General features: G+C 35.1%; 1 protein-coding gene across 1 annotated transcript in view; it reads right to left on the reverse strand.

The window, feature by feature from the left end:
* LOC148948988 (protein TANC2-like) overlaps window positions 1–26608 on the reverse strand; it is a 205007-nt gene that overhangs the window by 129623 nt on the left and 48776 nt on the right. The window contains exons 5-6 of the mRNA XM_089095078.1: window positions 23484–23579; window positions 8565–8786 (exon numbers count right to left, since the gene is read on the reverse strand). Coding sequence (XP_088951204.1) covers window positions 8565–8786; window positions 23484–23579 — 318 coding nt within the window. The remainder of the gene's footprint in view (window positions 1–8564; window positions 8787–23483; window positions 23580–26608) is intronic.

Genomic DNA, 26608 nt, shown 5'->3' on the forward strand with positions numbered 1-26608 from the left:
AATCTAAATCAACCCAATTACTGGTGTATTAGTGATATATATATATATATATATATATATATATATATATATATATATATATATATATATATATATATATATATATATATATATATATATTTGCAAAATATCATATTTATTAGATAAATATCTTTCTTTAACCCCTGGCTAAGCTTTTATCTTCTACAACAGTCTAAATCATATAAATTTTCATGAATTTTCTGTTTTTTCTTGTTCTTTTTTCAAAATATCCTGTTTATCTAGCCTAGAATATCGGCTAACAGTCATTTAAACTGTAAGAATCTTCACCGACAATTGTTAGTCAAAAACCCGTTATTGACCACGAAAACCCAATTGTTTATTAATGGAATTCCACCATATTGGATTGTCAATCAACACAACACAAGAAAGCACATTATGGCTAATAACGCATCATTAAATTTGATATCTCTATAAAGATTCTAAAAAAAGGAAATAATAGAAAAGATTCAAAGGAAAAAACGACTACAGAGTGTGGAATCTAATTCAATTTGGGTACCGCAGAATTTTCACTCAAAAGAAATGTGGCACTGTTTGGGCCAATAATTTCGGTTGGTGTTCCCCGTTCTGGCCCTACTGTCATAAAGACAACAACTTATGCTTCACTGAAATAACTCGACAAACAATAGGTACACCAACTACTCCTCCGAATAATGCATTGCAGCACTGACCAGCCTAAGGCCAACACAGCTCATACTCCAACCCTCAAACTCCACCCCAGTCTATTCTAACCTTCATTATATAATTTCTAAATCTTATTCTAGGAAAACTATTGTTTTTTCTTTTAAACTTCTACTGCTACGTTAAGTTACCTGAGGCCGTGCAGTGCAAAGCCATCTCAATTACTTGGCTTAATTTAACTGAAGTTTCACCCCTCTTCGAGAGAGGAGCCTTGCGACAGGAAGGGGCGAACCCGCAGTCCCAGAGTTTTTAGGCGTTGCTTTATCCACTTGGCTGTCGCAAGGCTTCGAATTATTACTATTATTAACGGATCATTGCAACACCAAGTCACGTGATTCCAGCAAACAACTGCGCATGCTTCGTCACTTCCTGCCTAATCTACTCAAAGCTTCGCGATTTATCCCCACCCATGAAGTTCCAATGTCCTCTAAATCTTTTTTAAGAATTCTTCCCACCCAATTGCGAGACGACCTGCTTTTTGCTTGGCACAAGGAGGATGGCCAAAAAGCGCAATCAAAAGGCGTCCACTTTCAGAAATCACGCGAACCGGGTGGCGCGTGTCAAAATTGGCGGAAGTATACCAAGAGAGATGAAAGCGTGCCAAGCTTTGCGGAAACTGTGCTAAACACGGCCAAACTGTGCGGCACACGTGAAGTTCTGAGATGTACGTCAGGTGGTGGAATGTGGGTGCCCCCTCAGAAAAATCTTTGGTTACCTAACATCATTCGTCTATAAACGTGGCATAGACCTCTTAGCCTTTTTTTATTGTGGCCATAGAAGGTGGGATCGAACCCAATTTTTCGCTGGTTTATCTGCCTCAGACAGGCTAACACTTGGACGATCATGTAGTTTGCTAGCAACACCAGCAGCCAATGATTTAGTAAAATGATAAAATGACATTTTCATATATGAAATACCAATTTTATGTATTGGATAACTTATGTAATGGACAACTAGCACCCTGACCCAAACATACCACAATGAAAGGGAAAAATAAGACTTGGCTCTTGGAAGACCTTTTCCATAGCAGTATCTTGAAAAATTTGGAGCAATCTTATTCGAAGACCATATCTGTGGAGATTTCGGAGAACCCAATTTTCTTTCGGAGAAATTGGAGAGAACCCCAATAAAATCGGAAGTAGTGAAAGCACTGATCAAAAACTACCACACTGGTTTACATTTGAAAAAAAAACACGACCCATTTCGAAAAAGAAAGTACACAAACTTCTTTTAGAAAGTACTTCTAAATGTCTTATGAAGGACAACTTGGAATCAATAGAACTTTTTTTGTTCGGCTGGACGAATGAAAATATTTTTTTCCTAAAAATCACATCTTTTGAGTTACCAAATCCAAAATGTGCCACAATATTACGTCATAGGCGTAAACTCACCGAAGAGATCACACACACACGACAAAAAAAAAATATAAGTAGGCCGTAGTCAGGGCCGTAAAATTCAAAGCACTAGCATTCTTTTCAGCTATAAAAGAAAATAGAGCCGACTTTCTTGATATAGCCTGTAATAAAAAGCTTTATTTTTATAGGCCTACAAATCAAATAAAATCATGTTATTGCAAAACCTACCGCAGTTTCTATTCAACATTAAAAGGATATGGAATACAACCCTTACTTATGTCGAAATTCCCCTCATAATAGAGCAATATTATTTTGTGCCAGTTGCCCCGGATTTTATGAAGGAATTCTTCCCAAGGACTGCGGGAATGGTAATGATAAAAAAACAACAACAAAGTTTCTTTTATAATTTGAATAAGACATGCCCATAAGTTCGGAACATTTTAGGATTTCGGGGGGAGGGCTCTGGTGTTCTTTTGCCAAAGCTGGTCCTTTGCGCAAGATGTAAAGTAACAGTAACAAACAAGAGAAATACAATTAATATTTCAATTGAGCTTTGATAATTAACTTTTGAATTTTCGGGATAACGCAAGATGTTATTCTTTCTCATATGTAAGCTATGACTTTCTATCTTATCAGTTCTCAGTGCTCTTTGGTAGCCCCCAAGGCCCAAATATTTTAGGGTACTTTTTCACTCAGTGACTGATACAATACAAGCAGAATGAATCAGCAATTAATTTTTTTCTTCAGTACTACTTAAGCAATTCTACTGGAGTAATTCAAAAGCCATTATGTGAAATATGGGTGAAATGAGGTATTATGCGAAATGTTTCTAAACCTGTGAGATGCATATCCTACATCAATAAAACTTAGAATGTTCTATTTATTGCTCCTTATTTGATTTGGTCCTATCCAGGGATGCCAATTTACGGAAAGTTAGAGGGGGGACAAGGATGTCTTTTTAATAGATACGTTCGAAATCCAGGGAGGGGGTGTATTTTTTTCATAAAAATACCGAAACTAAGTACTGTTCAAAATCTAGGGGGATGGGAAGCTTGGGGGGGGGCAATTTCCCACCCCTACGACCGTACTGATATCTTGTATTTATATCTTGAACTTGGGTGATCCCACACTCATTCTTTGAATAGACGCTGATTGATTGATTGAGGCCTCATATTTTACTCATTAGAGTTACTCATATCTTAATAACTCATTAGTGTATTAAGGCATTAGTTAAGGGATTCAATACTTTAAAATCATTTTGCGAGCCCTCAGGCACTCCTGACACTATTGATATTTTCTTTGGTTCCAAGATGCGTTGCATCTCCATTTCTCACAGAAATAATTGAAAAATAGATGTCAAGATGTGTTTTGCCCTAGTGTGGGTGATTACACACATATTTATTGAATAGATATCTCATATCGATAAATAAAAGTTCAAATAGGGATAAAATCCTTTTAAACGACAGTGTTTCAAAGTGATAGAAATTCACAAAAATTCCAGATATTTCGGTCAATGCATATGTGACCAAAATATCTGGTATTTTTGTGAATTTCTATCACTGTTTGTGAAACACTGTCGATTAAAAGGATTTTATCTTTATTTGAACTTTTATTTATCGTCATGGAAAGGCAGTGTGGTCTCCGAAATTTTCTACATCTCATATCGAAGCCTCAGCCTCAACGCCGGCTGACCGTCTCAAAGACAAAAAAAACCATTAGCTAGCAACCATCGAATGGTATTGAAACTATGTGGTTAGACTATGAAATTTGATTGAAAAGACAATTAAATTTTACATCCCTATGTCTGCAAGATATCCCCAAGGGGATAGCCACCATCGAATGGTATTGAAAATATGTGGTTAGACTATAAAATTTGATTGAAAGACAATTAAATTTTACATCCCTCCCTATGTCTGCAAGCTTCCCCAATGGGATAGCCACCATCGAAAGGTATTGAAACTATGTGGTTAGACTATGAAATTTGATTGAAAAGACAATTAAATTTTACATCCCTATGTCTGCAAGATAGCCCCAAGAGGATAGTCACCATCGAATGGTATTGAAAATATGTGGTTAGACTATGAAATTTGATTGAAAGACAATTAAATTTTACATCCCTATGTCTGCAAGATATCCCCAAGGGGATAGCCACCATCGAAAGGTATTGAAACTATGTGGTTAGACTATGAAATTTGATTGAAAAGACAATTAAATTTTACATCCCTATGTCCGCAACATTTTCAATCAAAGCGGGTAGCCACCACAGGGAACTCTCAAAGCTGCAAAATGGCTCAAATGACATTCCCTATGAGCTGATTCTTACGTTTTCCTAGCAGATACGCTAGAACATCTTTAAGGACTGACCTTTCCTGAATTTTAACGAGAAAATTCTGCTCCTTTAATCAAGAAAAACAGAATCTCTATTTCCAGCATAAAACGGGATAAGTTAAATGGTTTTTCTAAGATTTCTGGGAAAGCAGGTGTCGGCTTTTTGTTTTCGGTCGTTTATTTGGATCTGATATTCAAGCTATAGAAGTTATGGCATAACTGCCCAACCAAATCTAGATAATTCGGCCACATAAACTAAAAAATTCCAGGTTCGCAGCTAATTAGTATTAAATTTAAGTAAATACGATTTGAAATGCAATTTCCACCTGGAACACACTCTTAGAAAGTTCTTTTAAGAACAAAATTCATTTGTGTTCTTCCTAGCTAATTCAACAAATATGCAAACAAGCTCTTAGTATTTTATCAAATAATTCGTAGTAACATGCCAAAGGTGACTTGTATCTAGCAAGGAACTAAATAGTAACCGAAATTCCAAAATAGAGTGTTTCTTTTTAGTCTTTAAACTCGAAAATGTTTTTAAACAAAAAGTAAAGAGCGATACTAGAGCTTACAACCAGCAGAAAGTTAGCCATACAAGAAGGCACACTGAAAACTCCAGAAAAATTAACACAATTAAGAGTGTGGGTCCCATTTAAGTTAATAGTCTTAGCAGTAGCGTCAATTAGGAAGGGGATACGAGGGGGTCTTCTCTTGACTTTTGCACTTCCCCCTGAGATTTTCAAAACAACTTTTCTGGGGTATTTCGATTGAAAATTACCCTTTTGGGTATTTTTACAGAAAAAAAAAAATAAACAAAAAAATTAACCCCTCCTGAATTTTGGTGAATTGACATCACTGGGTCTTAGAATTTTCTTTTAAATGCGAGATTAATTTGGACCCTTGCTAGCTGCGGCAATAACTATACCCTAAGGCGCTTAGTATTCTATGGTACTTAGAAATTGCTACTTCTTGAGTAAGGTTTTGGTATAAAAATTTTATTTTTCAAATGCCATACGGTCCTATCTTGTCATATATGATTGAGATGCACTGCGTGTTGCCTTTATTGAAAGACCTTTTCTCTCTCACTTGGATACTACACAAAGCAGCTTCAAAACCTATGACAATATTTTTTTTGATTTTTTTTTAATAGCCTTCTTTTATCTTCGAAAAAAAATGACAAAGGTTTATCAGGAATCGACTTGTCCTTATTCCGTCATTTTTAATGATATTTCAATAAAACCGCTTCAGAAACTCTCAACCCCAACTGAAATAGACGGGGACTTTCAAGATAAAGGGGAAAGTTATTTCATGTGTACTCTTTTTATCTTGTAAATGGGAAGAAATCACCGCTGAAGCACCGTTTTAACAGAAGTGGAGATGCTTCATCTTCAACGACGGCCAATGGCTCTGGAGGAACAAAGGTTTAAGGTAATGTCAGTCCTCACTTCTGAACCAATGACAGTATTCCTTGATCGTGCGTCAGATAGGTAACCCAAATAGCTTGGCCTATTTTATCCCTTGTTGTAATTACTCGTTGTTGCCGTGTCAAATTTTTAGCACGTAAAAAAATGCAATATATGATTTATTTTCTATTTGAAATTTCAAGCCAGTCAATCAGTCACTGAAATTTCAAGAATGAACGAAAGGCTTTTAGGCACAAGATTTTTTACAAGTAAACTCTGTGTTATTATTGACGATTGTTGTGCTATTATTGAATCTCTGTGTTACTATGAAGCACTTAACATGGAACCGAATACAACACCTGGCTATTATGATTAAATTGCCAAGATCATACCTCTACAAAACACGGCCCAGGGGCCAAAGGCAACCCAACATATAACCCTCACACTGCTACCTGCCTAGCTTATGATTTTACCAAAAAAAAGTCATTAGCATTTTTTTTTTTAAATGGAATTAACAAGTTTGTAATGTTAATTTGTATATAATATATCAGTAGCAACACTTGTTGACAAGGCAGTATCCAGGGGGGAGGGGGGAGGAATTTGACCCTCCCCCCCGAAATATTTTTCCGACTCGTAAAAACGTAACAAAAATGTATATAGATGGATTTTTGATGCGTTTTTAAAAAAATATGTAGCAGCCCATCCCGAAAAAATCCTTTTGTAAAACCTACCCCGAAAAAAAAACGTGAATACGGCCCTGCTTGTTGACAAGCATTGGTCTACAGAAAACAAGAATCTAATATAAACGTTTTTGCTAATATAAACGTTAATATAAACGTGTTTTGCTAATATAGACATTTTCAAGCTACTTTTTGCGTTTACTTTTAATCATTGTCTTATATGCATTACGTTCTACGAAGAACGTTTGTTTACGTCGTGATAATTGCAAGTTCCACTGTTCTAGAGTAACCTGTTTCGAAATAAAACAGGTATTAAATATTTCTTGATCCCTTTAGTTATTCATGGCTACCTTCTTCAATTTCAGCCCTCACACCGTTCTTCTTAAGGGAGTCGTGACCTAGATAATTTGAATAATGCCATATTTGCTCTCTCTGCTTGGATGTGTACAATTCAATATAACCATTCAATTCAACGCTAAAATTGTGGATTTTAGTTCAAAATTTTTTCCAATACCAAAACTGAAACGTTAGTTAAACTAACGAGATGGCTGGCTTTTATTTGCCCAGGGCCATAAACAAATAAATTGTCCTAAAAAGGAGGCAAACACAACCGTAGGAGCGTAGAAGGAGGGGGGTATCCATCCGGTATTTTCCGGTTGTTTATATAATATATAAATTTTCATTTAGCTTACTTTTCTAAAAATGTGTGCCCCCTTACTCCCCAAACACCATTGAGGGAGGTGAGCATAAATACAGATTTAGAAAATATGTGCCCCCTACTCATAAATAAATGTAGATTTTCTAAAAATGTGTGGCCCCTTACTCCTCAAACACCTTTGAGGGAGGGGAGCATAAATGCAGATTTAGAAAATGTGTGCCCCCTACTCAGACATAAATGCAGATTTTCTAAAAATGTGTGCCCCCTTACTCCTCAAACACCTTTGAGGGAGGGGAGCATAAATGCATAAATGTGAGTTCTAAATTTGTTGCATTACAAAAAATCAAAGCTCTGTTTAATTCAGTGGCTTAAAAGTGTCCTCAAATAATCAAGCCCTCACAAAAGTACTCACAAAAGTAAGAGAAGCAGTAACTTCAAAATGTTTATGATTATTTCTATAATTTCTGAAATTTCCATATAGCTCTCTTTGTTTAGAGATATCCCCCCTTCCAGGTACATTTTGGGGAGGAGATATAAATGCTAAGAGATGATCGTTAAAGATGATTACAAGAAAGGGGTTCACAAAATTATTTACAAAAGAAGAGTACAAATTTAAACGATCTGATTGGTTGGTTAGAGAACAGGGCATGTTGTTACACAGAAAGAATGAGACGAATCTTCTTTAAACCGTTGATACATGTTGATCAGGATTGCCACTCCTAGTGATTTATCACTATTTTCTATTGTTTTCTAGCGTTGCCTAAAGAAAAAAAAATCACTAAATCAGCACATAAATCGGTACTTATGCATTATATGCTACACGGCACTATAGACTGTACAAGCAAATCAGACATGGAAACCCGTCAAACGGGTATTTGCTATCTAAATTGATTGCAAAGCGAGGTTTCTTAACGAGTTTTCAATATTTAAACGATTCTTTTTGGGGGTTTAGGGGGAGGGAAAGGCACCTAGGTTAGGTTACGTATTTAATAAATACTATGCTATATCCCCCACCCCCGCTTATGTGCAAATATATAGTCCAAATTTGTTTCTAAACTAGTATATATTCATCCTATTTTATTTTATTTCATTAGCATTCACAAACTTGACTTCTTCCGTGTGTAGCATGTAATGCATAAGTACCCATAAATCACTAGATTATTGATGAAAACAACTAAATCAACAAAAAAATCAGTGAAATCTAGTAATTTTTTTTCAGGTTGGCAACTCTGGGGTTGATATTGAATATAGTCAATATTGATATAGTTAATAAAATCAATCTCTAAGTGTACAGTTTCAACATGGGGATTCCCGTCTTCTAAGCAGCTGACATGTCTGCTCTAAAAACAATATATACAACTATTTTTTAAGCTTTTTTCCGGTAATAATTGACTTAATTTAGGGACAATAGGCACAATACCTGTTAAGGTAGAGATAGGACTCGTATTGCAAGAATTGAAAACGCCATTATGCTCCAAGCTGCTGAAGGAAGAAGCGGAAGATCCCTGGCCAGAATCTGCCGGTCGGCCGGACCGCCTGGTTCTGTCAGCAAAAAGAAAACCCAGTCTTGAATAAATGTCACTTGTTTGGACAGGATTTTGTAAACCAGTTGGAGGGAGCTTCTCGTGCGGTCTTTCCTCGTCTGAAAGAAAAAAAAAATTAAATCTGCTTGGAAAAAGTCACTCATATTCATCAATGTGAAAAAAACAGTTTTTGGTGTCCAAACTACATCGGTGGTGCTAATTTATTAATATTAGCGATATTAGGGAAAATTAGGGGATTTCTTTTCGATTTTCAATTTTCAATTTCAATTTGTTTTCGAGATGTTCAATGAAAACCCAAAAAAGACATTTTTCAGAGAAAATATCAAAAAAGAATAGTTATCATAACCAAAAGGATAGGAAGAACATAGCCTGTTGCCTCCCCCCCAAACTGACGCGCCTGCCCTACATCCGTCAAAGGAAGCTTACCTAATGATAAAATAATTTCATTTTAGCAGAGAGGAATAGTGAAATCTCTTGAAAATATTTTGACATAAAATATTCAATTCAACCCCCTCCCTTCATTGAAGAGCAAAATATACAAACAGTACAAACATTTCTAATATATCCCTATAATTACATTTTTTGAAAAATCAGACACTTTTATCTGGTTAAAAAGAAGTTTTTTTTTCCAAACTTTAACCCGCGAGAACATTTTTGCCCTAATTAGGGTTTCAATTAAGTCACTGTTTAGTGTGAGGCTAGGTCTAAAAATAACTTTAATATGTAATTTTTATTAATCTTTATCGCGTTATTCAAAATACATATCCAAAAACAGTAATTCAAGATTTAAGCTTCTTTGGTCATCAAGACACTGTTGGGAGAACCCAAGCCCCTCCCCACCTTTCAGAGAAAGCTTAAAGGAACTACTCTTAGGTCATACGATTTCAATATAGCAGGGTTGTGTAAAGATTTCGCTAGGATTTTATTTTTATTTGTCCTAGAAATATAATCATTTACGGTAATTTCATATCTATATTTTTTTCAAATTGTGTGCATTTAGAATAAGTTACTTGACTGTTCAGCTTGTAAGTTACTTGATCAAAATTGAGCCATAACTATAAATCAATCAATTTATCTAAAAAAAATACTATAAGAAAACGTCAATATATCATCGTTCCCCGCAGAGCTTCCCAAAAATACCAAGAATAAAAATTCAAATCCTTTCCTCCCCCTTACCCCCCTCCCTTTCTCGGCCCATCTTTGACCTATTAATACATTATAACCGCGATTTTATAGTATTTTTCTTTAGGTTGTTTCAAAATTATGAATTTGTTACATTCCCGCCAGTGCTGCCACGCTGAATGGAAAAGTGACATATATGTGTCATTCTATGGCACTAAAAGAAAAAGGGCCATGCTAAAAAGCAGGCACTAAAAGCAAGATCAGCTGGAACAAACTGCGCTTAAAAACAGAAGAATTTGCTTTAAAGAGAGCATCCATCACTGATTACATTAATGGTGAATGCAATGAGCGTTCTTCAGGAATCTCAGGAATTTCCTTATCTCGCGAATTAAAAACTTTCTTTTATTTTTTATTTATGCCACTTATTTTAAACCTTTTCCTTTTTTCTTTAAGAGCGTATACGTTACTGATTACATCAACGACTTAAGTAGCCACTGAGAGCTAATAGAACCAGCCAATTTGCTTCTAGGATTTATTTATTGCCTCCTCTGCCCAGTGACAGATCCAGGGGCGAGAGGGGCGCGCGCCCCCTAACGTAGTCTAAAGTGGTGTAATTTACTTAATTAACGCAAGTTTGCGTTAATTAAACTAGCTCCTAACGCAAGTTTATCGCATCTACCTATTTTGCCCCCCTCTCTAAAAAACCCTGGATCCGCCCTGCCTCTGCCCCTCTTTTTTGATTGCTCCCTCCGAATCTAGCTATTTTCATATCACTTCTCAAATTCTATAATTCACCTATTTGTGCAATAGGCAAATATTATATATTTTCCCTAACTCGTATTTTAAATATTTCGTTTCTAGATCTTGTATCCCCTCAATGAAAAAAAAAAACAAGTTGCGTAAATATCTTACAAGAAATAAAGATGACATTGGACTAGATGGCACTAAAAGCCGAAGGGGCTGCCCTAAAAGGGAGATCGGCTAGTATAAATTTAACTTAAAAAAATTATTTTCTCTAACGAGATTATACGTCAATGATTACGTAATAATTATAAATAATCAATCAGAACAAGAAAAAGCAGCCAATTTACTTCTAAGAATCGGGTATCAGTCCCTACCACCTTCCCTTCCTTAACCCCTCCCTTCAAACCTCGCAATTTTATATCATTTCTCCAATTTTGCAAGTCAAATGTTTATACATTTCGCACATACTACATATTTACCCTAGATCTTGTTTAAATAATTCGTTCCTTTGAGTTTTTTTCATTTTACAATTCGTTCCTCTACGAAAAAAAATTCTGCGAATAGGCTGTAGGCCTATATACAGGCCCCGCTATCAATAACTTTATTGCAGTTGATTTTTGTAGTTTTTTTTTGTGTTTAATAGCCAATTGCAAATATTGAATTGCGTTCAGAGGCACTTATTGAAACCTAATTATTGCTTATTATTTGCTTAATTACTGATTAATTATTTGTTCATTGTGCTTCAGAGCTGTAATTTGTCCTTTATGCCCTTTATGTCCCCTCCTCAAGACCACGCTCTTTACGCTAAATTTTATTATATAATTTTTTTAAAGAAAGCTTTATTATTCTAATTAAACGGCTTTTATGTTTCAGGAGTCGTTCATAAAAATTTCGGACACAAATTTTAGCGTAAAGAGCAAGGTCTTGAGGAGGGGGTAACCTTTTTCATATAGTAGTAATTTATGTTCGTTTTAAGTTTTGATACTGCTCCTTACTTTCAGCTGAAGAAACCTGTTTTTAGTATTTAATTTCTGATTGTTTTCAAATAATGCCAGGAAATCCGCCTCCCCCTTCATGGAAAATTCCTTATCCCAACGGAAAATTCCTCCATGGAAAGTTCTTTTCGCATAAAATACCTCTACCCTCGCCAGGGAAATTCCCCCAGAAATTTCCATTCCAACTGAAAATTCCACCCGGTAAATTCCCTGCAGACGATCCTGCATGAAAATTTTTTCTTAGCTCACTTTCATTTGAAAATGCTTTAATTTCTGATTGTTTTTAAAATCATGCCGGAAATCCCCTCCTCTGTGGAAAATTTTTCTCTCAAATAGCCCCCCACCCCTAGTAGAAAGTTGTTCCCGCAGGAAGTTCCCTCTGGAAAATTTATCCCTGGGAAAACTCCCTATGGAAAATTTATCTTCTGAAAAATCACCCCCCCCCTACAGAAAGATACTCTAGACAATTCAAACCCGGTAAAAACAAAAAACAATCCGAAGACGATTCCCCTAAACATCTCTAAATGTAAGATTGAGTCGGCAATCAGAAAGTAAGACAAATAAAAATAATTTCATATAGGACTTCTGGCAAATTCCCTGAGTGTCAAATTCCCCCTAGAGAGTTCAACCCCCTGAAAAATTCCCTCCCCACTGAACATCCTCACAGCGGAATCCCCCCCCCCCAAAAGTGTCTGTATACTTCCCAATAACAAATGTTATGCGTTAACAATGGGAAAACTTCATGACTTACAGACCTTTTCCCAGGGGCTCTGGGGGGTCATGTTATCCCCAAAAGGCATAGTTACTGGGCTTTTCAACCATGCTGAACAAAATGGCTATCTTAAAATCTTGAAAATTTTTATCAGTTGACTTTGAGGAAAAAAGTTGGATGAGAGAGGGCTATTTGCCCTCCAGTCTTTTTGGTCACTTAAAAAGGACACTAGAACTTTTAATTTCCGTTAGAATGAATCCTTTCCCGATATTCTAGGACTACTGGTTCGATACGAACATCCCTGGAAAAAAAACTAATAAACACGCATCCGTCATCTTTCTTCTGGCAAAAAATACAAAATTCCAAATTTTTGTGGATGGGAGCTTGAAACTTCTACAATAAAGTTTTTGGATACGTTTAATTTGATGGTGTGATTTTCATAAAGATTCCTTGACTTTTAAGGATTGTTCCCCCCCCCCCTTTTCAAAAATCAAGCAAATTTTTTCACAAAACTCCATTTTTTAAGAGTTTCGGTTACTATTGAGCCGCGTCGCTCCTTACTTACAGTTCGCTATTACGAACTGTTTGATAGAAAATTCTTGGAATATTTATCTATTAGTAAAGTTTTTATATATTTATTAATATATTTAAATATTATATATATTTAATATATAAAATATTATATATTTAATTATATAATATATTTATTTAAATATAAAATATATATTTAAATATATATTATTATATAAATATATATAATAATAAAATATATATAATATATAATATATACAAATATATATAGCATATAAATAATATAGATATATATATTAAAATATATATTTAAATATATAAAATATTATCTATTAGAAATATTTATCTATTAGTAAAAGGAAACTATTGTCGGTTGGTGTTGGTTTTAAAGAAATCCATTTTGATGCTCTAGCCGTCTAGCTGTCTTCAATAGAGCGCAATCATTACATTTATTCAAAAGTTATCGCAATTAATTGTAATCAATTACAATAAGCTCTATTGAACGTGGGGTAAGTCACAGAAACAAACAAAAAATCTATTGGAGTAGATGGCACTAAAAGCGAAAAGGACGGGTAGAAAACCGGTACTAAAATGGAGATCGGCAAGCATAAAATGCAATTAAACCCAGAAGAATTTTCTTTAAGCAGAGCATAAATCACTGATTATATCAGAGATTTATGTAATCAGCGCGCATAAATACTTTCAGAGCTTTCCTTATCTTGTGAATTAAATACTTGCCTATAACTTCAATTATGTACCTTTTTCCCACCTTTTTTAAAAAGAAATTATAAATCACTGTTGACATTGCTGATTTATGTAATGATCGCACATTTATGTAGTTTTTATCTAGGTCTTATTTTAAATTTCTTCCAAAGAGTGCATGAATCACTTAATGAGTGTCCTAGGGGCGACGATTGACAAAAATGTAGGGGTGGGGGGGATTTCTCTTAAATTTGATTAATGAAGATACAAAACAAGTTTTTTTTCAAAATTTTAGAGGGACGGTTTTGTGAATCTCCTATGTTTTCATATATTTCGCCCCCCCCCCCCTATATTTTGTCATATTTTACATTATTTCAAATTTGATCTCCTATATTTAGAAAAAAAAATTTTGTATCCTTCTTTAATCAAATTTAAGAGAAATCCCTGCCCTTCCCCTATATTTTGGTCAATCTTCATCCCTAGGACACTCTCTAAGTGGTGCATACACCTTTAAAGAAAATCTAAAAAAGATCTAGATAAATAATGCATAAATGTACATTCATTACATAAATCATTAGTGTCAACTATTGATTTAAAATTTCTTTTTTAAAAAGGTGGGAAACAAATTTGATTTGTGTCCTGTACTTTAATTTTAGAAAGGGTAGTTTCACCGAAGAATAACCCAAAGGATAGCTTTACTAATTACATAAATAAAGTACTTAAAAATTCCTGTTCCTGGACCTGTCTTTGGTCCACCTGTCAATCATACCTAAAAACCGCAAATTTCTAGGATTTTTCCATTGATTATTTCAAGATTGTGAATGCTTTAGAGCAGCACGATGGTTTCGTCAGTGTTGCAAAATTGAACCATAAAAGCAAAAAATAAAAACTTATTAAATTTGATACCGCTTTTCATCTGTAAAAAAAAATGAAACATTAACAATCTAACAACCTAACAATATGTTGATTCCAAAAGATAACTATACCTTAAGGCTGGACGCCTGTCCAAATCAACTTGCCATCGCTTCCATGTTAAGTATTTTTTAGTTTGTTACTGATAAATACTTGAGGGATTTTGTCAGTTTTTCTGTTGCTTTTTAAAAGAGAAAGAGACGAATATTTTAAATGGAGAAAAAGCTAATAAAAGTCAATCTTCGGAAGAGTAACGAAATATTTAGAAGGGAAAATTGCTGCCCAACCTACAATTGACAGTCCTGTTATTCCAAATAAGTTTTAATTTTCTATAATTTTTACTTTACTTAAATTTAATTAATTTAATTACCATGTACAAAACATGTTGGCTGAGAACAGAGAGTACCGTGATTCATTGATTTTATGCGAATAATAAAAAGGTGAATAACAGCTTCAGTCTTGTACTCAAATAAAATAAAACAAGTTTTTTTCAACTGAAAGTAAGGAGCAACATTATAACTTAAAACGAACAGCAATTATTACATTTGTGGGGGGATGTCCCCCCTAAACACCTCGCTGTTTACGCTAAAGTTTTCAGTACTTTAAAAAAAGTACTGAAACCCTTGTGTTTCAGGAGTCGTTTATAAGGAATTAGGACAAAATTTAAACTTTACCCTACAAAGTGAGGTGTTGAGGAAGGGACAACCCCTTAATCAACATCCAAATCTCCCAACCCCTTCCTTAACATTCGAAATACCTCGCTGTTTGTTAAAATGACTTAAATAATTTTGTTAAATGAGGCTAGTTATTAAAAAATTGGGACAAAATTCAAAATTTAGCGTAAAGAGCGAGGCGTTGTGGAGGGGGCAATCCCTTACATATGCGTTATTATTTCTGTTTTTTTTTTATGTTAGCCTACTCCTTACTTTCAGTTGAAAAAACTTGTTTTTTTACTTAATTTCTGATTGTTTTTTAAATAATGCCAGGAAACTGGCCCCGCCTCCACGAAGAAATCCCCTCCCCACGAAAATATCCTCTAGACAATTGAATCCCGGTGAAAATTTACGCCAGACAATTACTCTTAACCACTCCGAGCGTAAAAGTGAGACGGGAACTTAAAATTTAAGTACGGGAAATCGTTGTCGATGGGCTTAAAAAAAAATATTTACAAGTGTTTCATTTTATTTCTTTGTTTTCACCTTTTCATAGTATTTTATTTTCAACTAATTATTGGTAAAGATAATTTTCATACTGGAGCTGTTTCTACAATATCTTAACGAAATTATAATCACTTTTATAGTTTAATGAGCAGCCAAAGGGAAATTAAGACAAATCAAAGGAATTAAGGAAAGAAAATGTCAGAAATTGTACCTATATAATAATAATAATAATGTATTATTAAAGCTTTTTACAGCCATATACAAAACAAAAAAGAAAAGAAAAAGGATAAATAAAATGAAGACATACTAAAATCACTATCCTCTTAATCAACATTCATAACCTATATTCGGTACTATCCCATTTTGCGGGCCTTTCTAAAAAGTCAAGTTTGGTTGATGCTAATGAAATAAAATAAAATAGGATGACTATAGAATAGTTTAGAAACAAATTTGGGCTATATATTTGTACATTGGGGGATAGGGATGGGGGGCAAAGCATTGCATATATTAAATACATAACCTAGGTACCTTTTCCTCCATCTAAACTCCAAAAAAAAATCATCTTGAAAAAATGGGTTTTTCAACGCATCTCTTCCGTCTCTAGCATCTCTAGCATCTCTTGTTGGACTTCTTTAGAGAGGCCCCGCAAAATGGGATTGTAACCTTGCTCCTAATGCAAGTTTATCGGATCAACCTATTTAGCCCCCCCCCCTCCTCTAAAAAATCCTGATTTATTTAATCCTGATTTATCCAAACCCGGTTTGGATAAATCCTGATTTATAAATCAGGATTTATCCTGATTATTCAAACCCGGTTTGAACCCCCCCCCCCCCAAAAAAAAAAAAATTCCGATTCGTAAAAACGTCACAAAAATGGATATAAACAAATTATATTCCTATATTCCAATGTAGAATGTACCCTATATTCCAATGTAGAATGTAAATGCGGAATATAGGGAGTAAAATAACAGTTTTTGGTAACGAGCTGAAGCAGCAACTCGTGCCAATAGTTACCAAAACTAAAAAAAAAATATATAACAAATAATATATGTTTTATTTTTATGCTGATTTCAAATATACAAGGCTCACTAAGTTTAATATTACACATCAAACGCCACAAGCCTAAAAAAAATACTTGATTTTCAAGAAATGAGGTGAACACCTCCAAAATAGCAAGTAATCACAATGATAATTTAGCCATCCGATTCAGCATACTAGAGAACCCCGCTGCTAAGGTTTCAAGCTCCTATTTAAAAAAAATTGATATTTTGTATTTTATCCAGGAAGAAAAACCCCAAATGCGTGTTGATTTTCTTTTTTTAATTAAATAGTTTTGACAGCAATCTTGCCCAAATCTGGAGGTAAAAATGGCCTGCCCTCTGGTGTAATCAATTGCTCCCTCCCAAACATTGTGGCTAGTTACGCCTCTGGTCAGTAGCACACTAATTCCTGGGGAAGTAATTACTCGTTTATCACGGATGCGTGTGTGTTTGCTTGTCTTTTTGCGTAATTTTTATACTGATTTTTACGTAACTTTTTATACTTTTAAGTAATTTTTTATACTGATATATCCCAAATCATTAGGTAAACATGGTACCCATGGCCCATCCCATGGATAGTAATGACTCTGGCCCGTACCAGACCAAGTCTATGGAAAATAATTACTCGTACTTCTTGGTTTCAGCTTGTTATCTCTGTGTACTTCCATCATAAGACAACTCATATACAGTTGCCACCGACTTCATATTTTCAAATATGAAATCTTACCCAGCAATCATAACTCGACCCCAAAAGAGGAAAATAGAATTGAAATAAATACCAATTTAAAAATAGATGCTATCAGATCTTCTACCTAATTTTGATAGTCAAAAATCAAAACTGGTAGTCCGGAAATCGGTAGTCAATTTCCGCGGGGGAAATTTTCATGGGAGGATTGTAAATTCCGTGAGAGGGTATTTTCTGCGGGGAGTATTTTACACAGGGAGGGGAGGGGGTAATACATCTAGCATCCCTTTTTAGGTTAGATACTGTGAAAAGAAAGAACGATAGCCTTTGTAGAGATTAGTGCCAAATATTTATTGTCTACTTAATTCTATTTGAACAGATTTTGTCAAGCTTCTTATGTACTCCAAAACTTCAAATTAAATTTTTAGTCGACTATTATATTATACAAAGTATGCGTCGACTATTCATTAGCTCCGCTTTAACGTAAGCAACCCCTGAAAAGGAGAGACATCAAGCTGACACACATGTTACAATTTTGAAATCCTTTGTCTTTGACAGCTTTTGCCGACATAATCCAGTTCGAGAATTGAGACTTTTATTCCAATTCCGTGACCTCTTAAGCTGCTTAATGCAATTTCTTATCTTATTTTTTGCTAATTTATCACCCTGGGTTCTTTTTTTCTAATTTGGCCCCCTTTACTACCAAAGCTTTACAGCTGTACTTGGAGGTCTTTTTCGTTAAAAATTGAATTTCCGATTTTCCCAAATTTCTTTAGGATACATAGGCCTATAAGTTTCCACTAAACCAATTCTAGCAATCATATTTTATTTTTATTTTTCTTGGTACTTCAGCTAATTGGTCATTTCTGACTTGCTGGTAGCTGTTGACCAACAGGGGCGAAAATTCACAAGAATCTGAGGGGGGGGGGCAGTAATCAACAACAGGCAAAAAGAAATCGAAAAATAGAATTTAAATGAGTAATGGCAACCGATAAAGAATTACTGGCATAACGCAATCAAAACAGGGCAATGATTATGAACACTTTACACAAGCAAAGCTGCTTGGAGCGAAATTAGTTTATCTTCTAAGCAAAGCATAAAGATTACAAGAACGAGGGTATGTGTTCTTACACCGGGGCACCAATTCATTAAAGAGGGGGCAAAGATTTTTTTTAATCCTTTTTTTTAATGAAGAAACAAACGAAAAACTATATTTTTCAAAATGGTACTTACGTATAATACCAAACACACTCGAGAAGTTTGCTCTCTTAGATGTGAGAAAAACCGGTTTTATTGGTCTGTATTCAGAGACAATTAGCTTAGAATCAGTGGAAAAACTATACAATGTAGGTATATTTCAATTAAATATTTAATATATAGGGTTCATATTTTGGTTAGGTTAGGTTTGGTAATGCAATTCGTTCTGGGCGGCCTGCTTTCCATAATTCTTGGTCGTAGTTTCCATAATTTTGTTTCTAAAGTATAATATTTTTACCATATTTTGGCATATTTCATTGTGATTAGCCTGACTTCACTTCTCGAGTGTGTTTAGTATAATACGTAAGTACCTTCAAAATCTATAAGAGGCAATTTTGTTGTTTCTTATATATTTTTAAAGTGAAAATAAAAAAAGTATTTTTCAAAATGTTGAGGAAGGGAAATTATCCCCACCCCAAAAATATTGATACCCGCCTCTCTTATCACAGTTTACGGTGTGAAAACCATAGTTGCTTGACGCGTGACTAGCAAAGCGGAATAATGGGCTAAAATGACGAGTCTACGGATTGCCATTAACAGAGTCATTTTTCTTTTCAAAACATCAATGGAAGTTGTTTATTACAGCAGCGCTCGACTTGATATTTCATCTTCTTCGTCCTAAGCAAGTCAATTCTGTTGCGCTAAAGCAATTTGTAATTCAGCTCACTCAGGGTTGCCATCCGATGACAAAAAAAAATCATTAGATTTTGCTGGATTATTTAGTAATTTTCATCAATAATCTAGTGGTAGGCTATCTGTCCAAATTTAGCGATTTTTTAGTTTTGGCAATATAAAAAATCACTAAAATAGTGATAAATCACTAGGGGTGGCAACACTCGGCTCACTTCATTCAATTATCGATTCGTTAGGAGAAAACCAAGTAATAGGGCAAATACCGTGCGCATGCAAAACATATATATAAAAAGAAAGTTACAAACACGGACCATTTTTTTTTTAGTTTGCACAATTTTTTGGGGGGTAGTGGGGAGGGGTTTCGGGGTTCTTTGTCCTCATATCACATAGTTATGCTTCATTTTTCTTTCTATTTTTGTTGCTGAAGGACAAAGTATATTGGTCCAAAATATATGGCCGCTCTTCTGCTTTTGTTATTATTGACCTCATATTATTATTTATTTATCTTTTTACCTAGTTATTATTGATCTTGACCCATCTAGAACATTTAAAAGGGCGTAAATTTTTCTTTCGATTGGAAAATAAGAGAGAAATAAACATATTTTGAAAGTGGAAACTCCTTCCCTGAATACCCTCCCCCCAAGGGCTTTACTAGCAGACATGTATTGGAATTTATTTTATCGAGGAAGCCTATTTGTCAAAATACCAAAACGCAGGTTTAAACGAAAAAAAAATAAACATAAACTACTGAAAATTACAGAGAAAGTCGTGAGATTTTAGAAACCCGGGCCCGTCCCCCTCTATTTTTGTAAGCGCCTGCTCGCTAGTAATAGTTTAAACTAGAGAGAATAAAGAAAGAAACCATTTCGTTATGGCACAAAGTACCGTACTTCATCTCCTGGCTTTCAGACAGTTGGCAAGAAACAGAAACATTAAAGAGAGACACAAAAAAGAACTCCAGTGTCTTCCCTGTTAGACGCTACAGTTGTTTTAAGTTTCTTCACGCATGAATACCAACGCGGAACAATCGAGGGGTTGCTCAATCTTCACCATTTGATGTGCGGAGTGGCACTTGTTCCTCCGCGAGTGGCACAATTCCGCCAAACCAAGCTACATATGACATGCTTTTGTGCCAAACAGGGCTCACTTTCGCACCAAATAGCGCGTGCCATCGGGTGCACTCGTTTTTTTAACATGGACAACCCCTCGACAACAATTCAATTAGTATCTTAGGGAAAAAAGCTAGCTTATGCAACAAATACTGAGTACATAAGAATTTAGAAGGTACCCGTTCTTAATCTAAATCGCAGATTATAGATAAGGATGGATTCGCTTCACTAAGCCCTATACCACCAAAAACTAAACACCTCGTTCGCTAATGACAGTAACAAAAACGAGAATATTTCCATATTCTCGCATGTCATTGCATGTAGCGACTAAAGGTCATAACTAACATTTTCCCATTTCTGAGATGATTGGCACAAAGCCCAATTGTTGCTAAGCCGTTGTCAAAGGGAGGGTCAACAGGGCAATGTGTTTTCAGCCGTGCACTAGTCATCTTGACTTACATTGTCCAGCTGATCGTCCCTTTGAGAACAGCTTACCTAACTGTTTTTGGCAGTTATATCAGAAGTAAGAAATGTCAGATACAATTTTTGGGATGACAGCGACCATTTACGAAAAACTGCATCTCTCTCTTTCTTTCTCTTTCTCTCTCTCTCTCTCTCTTTCTTGCATCCTCAATTTCGAATTCTTCAATACTGAGTGTTCACGGATACTTCTTGAAAAGCTTAATTCTCCATTCCAGGAGGAGGAAATTATTCGTCAGGGATATCAAAGAACAATGCTTTAATTAAGTTATACTTTTACTATTTTATTTTTACTATTTGTCTTCATCAAGTAAAAATTTTCATCTTTCAGTATAATATCCATCCTGTAAATATCCAACCTCAGTAAGCAGGAATGCAGGGGGGCAAGCCTTTGAGTCCCTACCCTTCTCCTTAATAACGATATAGTTTTAGTGTTTCTGCAGTGCGTCAAATTTCCCCACGGCAATTTAACAATTTTTAGCATTTTTTGAACCACCGCCTCCTCCCTTTTCACCCTCAAATACAATCATACAAATGATCTTACATCCACCGTCCCCTCCCTTTTCACCCTCAAATACAATCATACAAATTATCTTGCATCCACCGTCCCCTCCCTTTTCACCCTCAAATACAATCATACAAATTATCTTTCATCCACCGGCCCCTCCCTTTTCACCCTCAAATACAATCATACAAATTATCTTGCATCCACCGCCCCCTCCCTTTTCACCCTCAAATACAATCATACAAATTATCTTTCATCCACCCCCCCCTCCCTTTTCGCCCTCAAATACAATCATACAAATGATCTTGCATCCACCACCCCCTCCCTTTTCACCCTCAAATACAATCATACAAATGATCTTGCATCCACCATTCCCTCCCTTTTTTACCCTCAAATACAATCATACAAATGATCGTGCATCCACCGCCCCCTCCCTTTTCACCCTCAAATACAATCATAAAAAAGATCTTGCATCCACCGCCCCCTCCCTTTTCACCCTCAAATACAATCATACAAATGATCTTGCATCTAAGCATAGGTTTGTTGCCAAAACTTATTTTTTAGAAAGAAAAAAAAATTGTTTTCGGAAATATGTGGTAAGAAATGGCTGAAAACCAAAAATTGGTTGGCTTGGCAATTTGGTTGAACAGCTGAGAATTTGGTTAAATTTGGCAAGACGACAGCCATTCCAATGGGGCGAAAATTTTTCCCTACTGATTAACCCTTAGACGGTGTGCCCCAATAAACGCAAACATAATTATCAGGTGCTGGTGCATTATGGGGGCACCGCGAAGAAGTGAAGTTTGGTTAATGCTAATTAAATAAAATAGGATATATATATATAAGTGTTTAGAAACAAATTTGGGATATATATTTGCGCATTAGAGGGGGGGGGGTGGAGGATAAAGCATAGCATATATTAAATACGCAACCTAACCTAGGTACCCCCCCCCTAAACCCCAAAAACCAATCGTTTACATATTGTAACTCACTTAGAAACCACGGCGTTGCAATCATTTATCTATAGCGGTCTCTTGCAAATAGCCCGTTTGACGGGTTTTGTGATTGGTTTCCTTGATGCAGTCTATAGTGGTGGGCCCGCATAATGCACCAGGACCAATTATCATTATTATTTTCGTTCATTCAATCAAAATCTTTTTTATTAATCTTATGCAGAAGCTTAAATAGAAGTAAAAAAAAAATTGATGTAACAATCTGACCCAACGAGAAGGTAAATTGAGCAAGTCCATGAAGGTGTCAATGAAGATCGCGAGTTTTGATATCATTTTTCTTTTTTTAACGAGACCTCATGTTTAGTCAACACCCTCATGTAAGTAGCAATTTAATGGTTAATCAAGTGAGGCGATGTTACATCTAAAAATATAAAAGTGAAAAAAAATCTACAGTGAAAAACGAGATATAAATTTCCGGCTTAGGTGGGCAGAATATTATCAAGTTCAATCATCAAGTTCAATGAAATAGATTCAGGGACGTAGAGTGGCGTTGATTGTGTGTGTGTGGGTGTGGGGAGGGGGGGGTAGCAAGGGGGGTTCACTTTCTCCCATTCCCCTCCCACTAATCTGGAGAAAAATTAGGTACTTATGTGTTATCCCGACTGCACAAAGAAGTTTGATCTGATCATGTGTTTAAAACCAGTTTTATGTGTGCACTCTCAGATAATCAACTTAGCCTGAGTGAGATAAACTACTTTGCAGGTATATTTTAATTAAATATTTTAATATATAGAATTGGCTAGGTTAGATATTTAATAAAATACGTTCTGGGCGGCCTGTTTTCCATAATTCTCTGTTGTAGTTTCAATAATTTTGTTACTAAAGTATTATATTCTCATCAGATTTTGGAATATTTGATTACGTATACCTAAATTCACTTCTTGAGTGTGGTTTGGGATAACACGCAATGCCTCATTTATACACAGGTAGAGAATCTGCAGCAAGGGCGGATCCAGGATTTTTTTTAGGGGGGGGCAAAATAGGTTGATCCGATAAACTTGCGTTTGTAGCAAGTTTTATTAACACAAACCTGCGGTAATTAAGTAAATTACACAACTTTAGATTACGTTTGGGGGGCGCGTGCCCCCCTCGCCCCTTCCCTGGATCCGCCACTGATCTGCAGGCAAAAATGAGATAGACGTCTGTTTAGGTGGAAAGAATATTGTCAAGTGCTAAATAATTTATAAAGTTCATACCTATAGCCCATAAGGACTTGATTTTTCTGAAAAATGTCTTGGGCCAAGATCCCACACTTACGTTGCCATATGAACCTTGAAAATCAAATTCGGAGGCTGAAAAAGAGTTAAGAAGAAAATCATGCTCAAAGCAAAGCCCATAGTGTCAAGGGCGCCCATCCGGGAGGGAAGGTGGGATCAGCCCTCCTCCTCGAATAGCAGAAGTGGGTACAAAGTGCTACGTTTCAAATCTTAGCCCTACTAAAAGATTTTTTGCAGAATAACCCGATTAATCGAAATACAGGGTTTCAACGGGCGCCCTTGAATAGTGTTAATCAGCAAAATCTAAACTGCTATTCTAACAAATTACAAACAATCGTACTAAAGCACACCACACTTCATTTCACCACTTTTGATATTTCAGTGGCGTTTTATGAAAAGAGCCCGAGTCCACTTTTGCCCGTGGTTCGAGAGAGCTCGAAGATATCTATCAATTGGTCTACTCAAAATGGGCTTATCTTTAATTCTGACAGTTAAAAATCGTTTTAAAAGGGCTTAAGTCCCTTATCTTCTAAGTAACGAACAAATTAGCAATTTAGACATTTCCATCGAATTCTGATCGAAAAGTCAACTAGAAATCAGTCTTTAAAGTTCAAGTTTCTTAAATTCTGATTTATAAAAAAGATTTTGTCATTGTGCGTTTTCATTTTACTCTCCTGAAAAATTAGCGAAAGTGGACTTAGGCCCTTTTTGCAGAACGCCACAGATTTATCCATTATGATATCTATTGCATTTCAAAAGTTTGTTATGTTTTTTATTTAATATATTTATTTGTGTACCTTTCATCATTACTTACAAGCGACGTATCAAACAGTTCGAGGTAACGAACTGCAAGTAAGGAGCGACAAGGATCAATAGTAACCGAAATTCTAAAAAATGGGATTTTGATGCCAATTAATATATCAAAATAATTGACTTATTATGCTGATTCCAAATAAATAAGTTTCATTAAGTTTAGTGTTACCCATCAAAGGCTACGAGCCTGAGATAATTTCCATGATTTCCGAAAAAGGGGGGAAACACCAAAAGAATTTTAACAAAAATCACACCATCAGATTCAGCGTATGACAGAACCTTACTGAGGAGGTTTCATCTCGGATAACCGTATTTTCGCTAGTCATCTCTGAGCTTTTCGCTCAGTGATATTTCACAACTATTATTTACATACATAGTTTGTTAAACCGCAACCTAGTCAATATAAAAATCAAAGAGACCTTATAGTCCTATATTTCCGTAATAAAAAATGTGCTTTAATTCCATTGGCTTATTTTGCTGACGTACTTTTGCTAGAAAACCGCTTTGTTCCTTTAGTGTAACTCAGAAAGGAAAGCCAAATATCCTCACGCTCTCTACTCTCCGTTTTACATATCCCTCGTTTTTAGGCCACATTTTGAGCTAGTAAAAACAACAAAAACAGGATTGATTCTTTATATGAAAGTTTTAGCCTATTAAAGAAACGAGTCGGTTTTTAAATTATTTTTTTTTACATATAAACTCTTTGTTTGTCTATGGTTTAACCATATTTGTTTGGTATTTTTATTGATAATTCTAAATATATAATGATTTTAAATATTTAAAAATTCTTATGTTTAAAATTACTCACCAACAGTTACAAGCCAGAGAAAATTTGCCAGATTATTAATTCTTATCATTCAACCCTTCGATTATTGTTCAAAATTTTTATCAATTCCAATTTTTGTATTTTTAAACAATTAAGTTTCGCAACCAATTTAAAGTTCTTATACTTCAAAACCTGAAAAGAAATTACTACTCAAAAATTTTTGCTCAATGGGCTTGTTTATCCATAGATCTGCGGATTAAACTGAAAAAAAAACTCCATCGTCTTCTGAGTCAAGCATCAAAGCATGGCCCTCCGTCTCGAGCTTGGTTCGATTAGAGACTCAATCAGAACTTAGATGATCCGAAGCCTTCCGTTATACTTTCTTCTGAGACTTTTTTTTTTGGGGGGGGGGGGTTTCTGATTTAGTTTTTAAACCCAGAATCTTCAGCAGGCAAGTGATTATGCTCTGAGGCATGAGCAACAAGTTTATTTTCTTCCTGAAGCGATTGTTTTTTATCCTGTTCCACTTAATCAAAACCCAACATACCAAACATGAGTAATTTAATAACTATAAACTAGTCTTTACTGGGTATGGAAACAACGGAGCTCAGGTATCCCAAGCAGGATTTGAGAGACATCTAAAGTTTCGTGGCCCCATTTTGGCATACATACCGAGTGGGTTTTTTTAAGTACATTTATCAATGTTGCAAATTTACATTATTTAATGCATATTTTTTTTTATTTAAATGGGAACAATTTTATTATAGACAGTGAAACATAAATTTAAAGCAAACCCTAAGTATATTTTGAAGCAAAGATCCCTTTTTAAAGGCGCAAAAAAGCTAACCCGTAAATTCATAGCAGATTCTTCACAAAATCACAATCAATATTACATCAAAATTGGACCACAACATTACGAAAAAATTAGTATTAATCATTGATAATTAGTAATAAATAAACAAAACCTGCTATTATTGCAATTAATAAAGTAAATCAACAACCAGTTATTTTAAGAGTTGATCATTAAGATTTAATTATATAAGAGTTAATCTTTGTATTTATATTTTGGGAAAATAGGTTTTAGTCGTCGTTTTACCAACAGAATGACATTTTCTGTAGACTTAGCAAACGAACAAAAAATTCCTTTCAATCGCCTAAAACTTTGGTTCGTCTGCGAATTCAATATTTTTTCTAGGATGTGTGGCAATATTTATTGTCTGTATTATGAATTAACAGCAGTTCTTGACTACAAAGGTCCTTGCTTGAGCAGGTGGAATTAAACTCTGGGCCATGTATGTCCAGGAAAAGATCAATCCATTGTGCTACAGCAGGACAAACATTGCTTGTGCAATTGTGAAGAAAATGTTTTGAAATTTTTGTTTTTCTTAGAAGAGCGACTCTAGAAGAAGAATAAAAAATATCCAGATTTTTCATAATTTAAGGTTTAATAAATAAAAATGTTGTTAAATTATGGAAGGCAGCGTGGTCTTAGGCATTTTTGAAATTTTTCTCCTTATTTTTCTCC

This window comes from Artemia sp. Qi Xiang Cuo, chromosome 9 (genome assembly GCF_049724085.1).
Source record: "Artemia sp. Qi Xiang Cuo chromosome 9, ASM4972408v1, whole genome shotgun sequence".
NCBI lineage: Eukaryota > Metazoa > Arthropoda > Branchiopoda > Anostraca > Artemiidae > Artemia > Artemia sp. Qi Xiang Cuo.